The sequence below is a fragment of the Echeneis naucrates genome, chromosome 1, assembly GCF_900963305.1.
Source record: "Echeneis naucrates chromosome 1, fEcheNa1.1, whole genome shotgun sequence".
NCBI lineage: Eukaryota > Metazoa > Chordata > Actinopteri > Carangiformes > Echeneidae > Echeneis > Echeneis naucrates.
Window position 1 is genome coordinate 6830968 of NC_042511.1, and position 7170 is coordinate 6838137.

Sequence of the window (7170 nt, forward strand, 5' to 3'; positions counted from 1 at the left end):
GGTTTCAGTGATTGCAGGCTGTGGAATTTCTCGGTGCAGACAGCTCTCCTAGTTATTGTTTCCTCACCTGGATCTTCAGTAACCAACCAAAAACGATGTGTACAGTTTTGTACATTATGAGCTGCTGGGTGTGCGTGTGGTGATGATGGGGGATGGGGGTTGGTTTTTAACTTTAAAGAACTTTGTTTTACATTTTATGTAATAAAAGTGCCATATGAATAAAGTTTGATTAAGTGCGGGTGTATAATTTATCATGTACATGTAATTATACATCAGCCCAGTCGTGACCCCTGGAAACACGTCTTGTGTTGTATAAGTAATTCATTTGAGTAGCTGGTTGTGTTATATCTGCAACACATGTCAACATGATGGTGTTTTCTGGCCTTGTTTGTCTTGTCTATTTGTATTTTGTTTGTTTTTTGCCGTGTAGTTAATCATCTGGAAAGTAAAACTTCTCAAACATCTGCTCCATTATCCCTCTATAACGTGGATTCAGCCTGTTCGGAGCCATTGTCAGCTTCAGTATGACTGTACTTCTGCCTGTGGAGGGTGAGTTTTCTGCAGTGGATGTAGACGTAGAATGGATGGACAAACACCAGCAGAGTCAGCAGAGTCAGAGCAATGTCCACCTGCAGCACAACCAATTGTCATTCATTAACTGAAATGAGTTAAACTGTGTTTAATTCTGCACGAGGTCACGCTTTACAGTTTCAAATGGAATTAACATTAATGATCAAAAATATATTCTTGCCTGAGTGTGGTATATATCTTTCATTTCAAAACTACCTAAAAAAAAAAAAAAAAAACTAAACACTTTCTTCATCACTTACAAAAAATGGGTCTCCACCCAGAGCTCCTTTGATGAGGGAAAAGCAAGGGTACTGCAGCAGAGAGACCACAGCCGAAATAGACATCACCAGGCCGTACATCTTCCCAAAGTGGCAGGCAGGAAAACTGAGACAGAGACGTTTCATTTGCACAGGGTTAGGGTTAGGACTTAACACCTGTATTATGTTGGGTTATGTCACGTGGGCAATGACAAAATAATTCAAAGAAAAAGCTTTCTGAGAAACGCATCACTTTGTTCCTGTTCAGTGTCATTTGTCCCTCACCAGTCTTCGTGATGACTTTACACAGTTGATTAAAAATGGTGTAAACCAAATTGCAATATGACAAAGTGAAAATCCAAATGCCAGTATTTTTTTCCCTATAAAAGTAAAATGTGCACATAGTTTGTTCCATCAGCATTGCGGTGCTACAGAGATGGCCTACAAATCATATTTCACAGACGTAAAGATACATTTTTATTTTATTTATATTTTTTTAGTTAGATAGGTCATGATCACTCCACCAGGTCAATTTTGCTCTTTGTATTTTGTCTTCTGTCTGTGTGTGAGAGAGAGAGGTGCTTACGCAATGCTAATGAAGGCCGCGTTCCCGCCATAGAGGAAAGAGCGGTTGAGGACTTGGAGAATGAAGGTGAGATACTGCAGAGGGAGGAGACGACTGGAGGCACACACAGAAAAAAGCAGGCACTGCAGGGAGGTTAGGAACAGAGACAGCGAGGAGGAGCGCAGGTCGGCCTCGTGCTCTGCCTCTCCTACAGGACGGACAATAATTCAGTAAAAAGAAGTGAAGTTACTCTGGTCCACACTCACAAACACATGCATGTCATTCTAACTGCACTGATTTGATTTACCCGGAGCCAGAGGCTTCCCCTTGTGTCTGTCCATGATGAGTCCATTCCATGGTGCACAGAGCACTCCGCACAGCTGGGTGAAGGCAAAAGCATTGGTGTACTGACTCACTGAGAGGTTCACCACCACAGGGAAGAATGGAAAAGAGGAGACAGAGCATGCAGAAAACATTAGATCGCACACAGTCAGTATGTGTAGGAAAGAGTGTTGTGTACTCAGTTACCCAGGTCGGGGTCATTGTCAGCCAGGCGGTTGAGTGTGGCGTTGAGTGTCCCGATGAACAGGTAGTGTCTCAGCTGCATGATGGACAACCACAGCAGGTGCCACAGGAAGAACCAGGACAACACACAGCTCCGGAAACTTGCCACTAAATGTAAATATTTCCATCAAAGTCTGTGTGATGCTGCATTTGTTAACATCCATTTGTGACCCATCAAACATGCTTTGTCTTTTATACTGTCCTGTATCTGCTCAGCGCTGAGTTAAAATTCAGATCAGTGTATCATCATCTTTTTTACAGCTCTCAGTATGACAACATTTTGTAAAGAAAAAGCACCAGATTTCGGTATTATTTTATGGTTGTTTTTTTTTTTTTTGTCCTCTGCAGCTCCACATGTTAAAAAGCTGTTTCTAGTTTAATGTGATGTAATGTGATTGCATCAATGCTCATTTAAATGGTCGATGTTGAACAATGAGGCCTTTTTCCCACACCAAGTTTATACAGGAAGTAAATTTTTTCTTATAATGTGCTTTTATTTTGAACCCTGAGCAACCATTCTGTCTCTGAGGTCTACTTCCATGGTGGTTCATAGTATGCACACAAGTAACTGTTGCTGAAGCAAGTCCACTTAACAGACTGGGCCAAGGAGGTGGCGGCAAACGGTTTGGAGTTTGCCATGTGTTTAATCCTTCATTATGTTTGAGTCTTTTTTGTAATATTTAGTTATGTGTGTTTGGGGTAGTGGAAGAGGTCAGGTGCAATTGCAGCTAGTGGAGTCAGAGCGAGGATGAGTAAGGTTATGCCACTGCTGTGAAGTCTGCTGCAGCAGAGCTCAGCATCAGGCTTGTTACAGTACCGTTTGCAGAGTCTGGGCCCTCTGCCTTGAGCTCAGGGGCTGGTGCTGATGTGAACTCCCTCCCACTGGGATTCTGCGAGTCTGTTGTCATACCTCCCTCTTCAAACTTTTGAATGCTGTAGGTGTTGCCCCTTCCACAATTTACTCTGAGGATCAGAAAAAGTTGACATAAGCGTGAGATCTCCTTCATGAAGATTATCTAGAGAAGCTCAGGGGAAACAGCTGCTCCAATGTTGATGTAATGTTCTCACCCGTAGGTGAAGCTTGGTGGCGGAGGATATGGGATGTGTTTTCTGGGCATCAGCAGGAAGGTTCTCAGCAGGTGGATGATGCTGCTGAAGGTCAAAACGAGGAAAGAGGAGCGAAGGCCGATTCCCTGTTCATGCAGCACCTGAAAAACAGAAGAAAAGGGATTTGGTTAATCTGCAAGGAAAGAGAAAGCAGCCATTTTCTGTAAGTTGATTTATGCGTTTCTTTTCACTCAAATAAAAATACAAATATACGTATTTGTAATTTCATTTGAACATAAAAATATAGTTTTATGGAAACTGAGAGTTTAGACAACAACTTCAAACACATATGTTGACGAACAACATGACTGTTTCACCTTGATGATTAGAAACACAGCTGCTGAGGAGTCAAAGGCCCCGTTGTAGAAGGTGATAACGGTGGAGCGGTGAGCTGGGAACAGGTTGCCTACCTTCCAGACACAGAGTCACATCAGGAAAAACTCTTACTGGTTCACTCAGTAATCAAATTGTTGAGTGTATCTTTAGTTTTATTTAGGGGAGGCGTAGTCACCTGCATGTTAGTGAGAAGCAGCAGAATTCCTCCCACAGAGATGAAGGACAAGGCAGGAAAAAGGAGCTCTGAGAGTGCTACAGGACAGAGGACCACAAACTATTATCCTATTCCTTTTATCTTTCATTTTGGTTTTGCTAGATACGTACAGCATTGAAATATGGGCTCAATACAATTAAAGCATGAATTATCTTCTCTATTCACTTGCTTGGATGATAAAAAAAAAAAACACCAATTGCCATTGTAGTTACCAGGTTCCATTTCTACTTACCTGACTGTAATATATTGTGCAAACTATAACTGGACAAACATGCTTTTGTTGTACTGTGTGTTGCTCATGTGCATTTGTGAGGAGAGACTGAAGTGAGTACTTCCAACTCCGAGATATCGGAGGAAGGAGCAATGGGTGTGTACATGTTTTTCTTCTGAAATGATTATGAGGAGAGTCAACCGTTGAAACTTTCTATTGATACAGACAAGACAGATGAACCAGTTCATTTTTTGGTGGTCATGGTATTATTTACTGTGCGTGTGTGTGCTTTTATGCAATTACCCGCACTTGAGAAGGCCACAAGCAGTGTTCCAGTAGTGTACAGACATCTGGAGAAATATGACAAAATTTTGAACAACCATGTTTGTACTGCCCTCATTTTAGCTGAAAAATACACACTGACTTGACTTGATCAACAAAAGGAAAGTCAAAATATGAGATATAACATTCTGTGTGGAGTTTGCATGTTCTCTCTGTGCATGCAACCCATGCCACCATGTTTTATATATATATATATCAACCATTGGCACCTGAATGTTTGTGTGGACAATCAAAAGTAGAACAGGCTATCTCACTTTTGCCCACCGCAGTAACTCCTTATTTCAGATTGTTAGACTCTTGTTTTCCCTGTTGAATTTCAGGCCAATATCATGTTATAAAAATCACAGCCACTAATCTCAGGATGCTCAGCAGGTCAGAGTTAAAATTACTGACAAACAATAAATCCTTTAGAAGCAACAATGTGATCCTTAAAAACTAATGCACGTTAGGTGTTAGCCGTGGGAGTTTTATTTTTGCTCCCATGAACTCACATTCCTAGCAGCCTCGTCACCATGGTCCCAAATCGATCAAACAGGTAACCATTGACAAGGGTCATGAAGTTGTTGAGGAACGAGGCGATGGTGAAGACCAGAGAGAACTTCTCATCCTGCCGACTACAGTCTGCAAGACAGAAGAAAAAGAAAACAGGAGTAAGAGACGAAGATACTTTGGTCAGTTGTGGGAGAACATTGAGCAGATTAGACATAGACGGATGAGAACATCACCACGTGTGTGTTCACCTCCACTCAGTTTTCCCTCCAGTAGAAAATTAAAGACCATGCTGTGCATTTTTCTGAGAGGTTGCCACTGATAAGCTAATAAGCGCTGATAGCTATCCATTGGTATTAATTCACCTGCAGTCTATTAATACTGTTTTTTTTTTCATCATCTGTCATCACTTTCAATATTACAAAAGCAAACAGGTGTTATAATCTTTCAGTTGACAGTCAACAGAGAAAAGAGCTTTTCACTTTAAGCTTCTGCAACACATGCTTTTGATAGTGTCCAACCATTTAAGTTGCATTATTCAAAATAAGCACAACGATGAATTCAATTGGTGAGTGAAATATGAAACAAAAGCTTATACTGACAGATGCAAAGATGATTATCCCAAAGTTCAGGTCTCTTCTGCCTCTTTTTGCTCTTTATTTTTGATTCCTCAGGCGGACAAATACGAGCAGGTAAAGAGTCAACAAGGAAGCAGATCAAATGATGGACTTAAAATTGTTAGGTAGTCAAGAAGATTTTGCTCCGATAAGAACGAGAAAGTTACAGTACAACAGTGTGGTTTGTTGCTTTTCTGCTTCCAAGTCACCAAATTTCAATTATTAAATCGATCAATATAATTCATGAAAATTGAAAGTGACTTAAGCAGTGTGTGCCTTTAGCTGGTAAGGAGTTAGAAATTTTTCTCTTTTAATAAATAAGAAAAAAAAACAAAACAAAACAGGACGAATAGCTCTCATCTAGCTCAAACGTTATCTCAGAGGAATTTATTTCCTTCTGTCTAAGCCATACCGTTAAAATAAAAGACTGACATCCGTCTGCTCTTCACCCTGCAGGAATACTTCAATGGGCAACCAAGCAAAACCATCACCTCTGAGACTGTACCCTCCCCCGCCGCCCCGTGTCACCCACCTGTGACAGTCACCGTGCTGTTGGCACCTGGGACAGTGTCACATAGCTGACCGAAGTACCTGTCCTCCTTCAGCACAAACACCAGAGAAGCATAACCAAACACCACGCCAGCAAAGCACAGACACTCCAGCATCCCTGAGGCCAGAGTCAGCCAGTAGAGCAGCCTGGTGCCAACCTCGTGCCCCTGCATGGTTCACTGCCACCGTGCAGAGCTCCAAACGGTCAAATCCTATCTCACAGTGAGAGTTTCTTATCCTGAGAAAGCAGCAATTTCGCTTCCTCTCTTTTGTTTTGTTTGATGGAGTTTCTGATGTTTCAACGGATCCATGCGACTTCAGGTCTCTGCCAGATTAAAAAGCAGAAGCGATATGAGTGAGATGATAACTTCTTTACACTTTACAGCACCAGCAAATAAAATAAAGTCTCACCATTCTTTTTTAATACATATCTTTGCTTTTGTCTTCTTTATGTTCTTTGCATAGTTGTAGTCCCTGCTGGTTGTCTCCCTCATGTTCAGCACATACCCCTAACATGAGGACAGTAGACAGAGCGGCAGTTGACACCGGGCGGTGCTAACTGTAATCCAGATTAGATCACCTAATCTATGTGCAATGACACATGGCACAGTTAAACATGGCAGATTGTGTGTGGGGGGACTCTGCACGTTGAGCTGCAGCCTGTGTGTCTGACAGGTAGAGCTGCATTTCTGTCTGGGGTCCAGATATAATCACAAGTGGACATATGGTGGGAAACACTGTAATTTTCCATTGCCGTTTAATTGTGTATTAGATTACAGGCTAATCAAACGGATTTTCTGTTATTTCTTTTATGAGAAAAAGAAGTAAAGTCTGTACATTTCCAGTCTGAGGAAGGGTCTTCTGACCTGAAACGTTACTATTTGGTGATAATACATTTATTCTCTGGAGCTGTGGCTGGTGTGCAGACTTTACTTCTTTTTCTCATGTTTTACCTGTTTTATCTGGCATCCAGCTTTGAGATTTTGGGATGTGCCTGCTTTTTGTTGTTTATTATTTGTTTTATACCTTTCGATAAAGGCATATTAATTAACCAAGTTCACTTTGAACTAACTGTTGAAATTTTAGATTTTAGACTGCAAAAAAAACACACACACACACACACAACAGGTGTTGTGTCCTCCCACCGTCCAAAGACATGCATGTTTAGGCTAACTGGTGATATCGTATAAAAAAAATATTAAAAAAGATTTTCAAATAGTCTTAAAATTCTTCATTATACAGATTTACCAAAATTTTAATTTGAAATAATGAAAAATGTAATGTGTTATGTTACATGTATATTTTATATAGTTGTCTTATTACTTATTGTTAGTATTTATGAAGCATCA

The 7170-nt window shown here is 40.8% G+C and overlaps 1 protein-coding gene across 1 annotated transcript; it reads right to left on the minus strand.

Moving 5' to 3' along the window:
- Window positions 1-479: 479 nt before the first annotated feature.
- slc43a3a (solute carrier family 43 member 3a) lies at window positions 480-5994 on the minus strand. The gene is made up of 12 exons (XM_029510626.1): window positions 5805-5994; window positions 4658-4787; window positions 4128-4174; window positions 3575-3651; window positions 3381-3473; window positions 3025-3164; window positions 2774-2919; window positions 1921-2064; window positions 1700-1807; window positions 1414-1600; window positions 831-954; window positions 480-629 (listed from the first exon to the last, which is right to left on the minus strand). Exons 1-12 carry the CDS (start codon window positions 5992-5994, stop codon window positions 480-482), a joined length of 1536 nt encoding a protein of 511 aa, XP_029366486.1.
- Between the last annotated feature and the right edge of the window lie 1176 nt (window positions 5995-7170).

What these genes read in the sequence shown, in the direction of transcription:
- slc43a3a (XM_029510626.1), bottom strand. Translation starts at nt 5,994, where the DNA reads ATGCAGGGGCACGAGGTTGGCACCAGGCTGCTCTACTGGCTGACTCTG. An exon ending in GTGACGAGGCTGCTAGGAAT is followed by an intron (nt 4,175 to 4,657) that starts GTGAGTTCATGG and finishes ATATTTCTCCAG; the next exon opens with ATGTCTGTACACTACTGGAA. An exon ending in GCGGCCTTCATTAGCATTGC is followed by an intron (nt 955 to 1,413) that starts GTAAGCACCTCT and finishes TCTCTGTCTCAG; the next exon opens with TTTTCCTGCCTGCCACTTTG.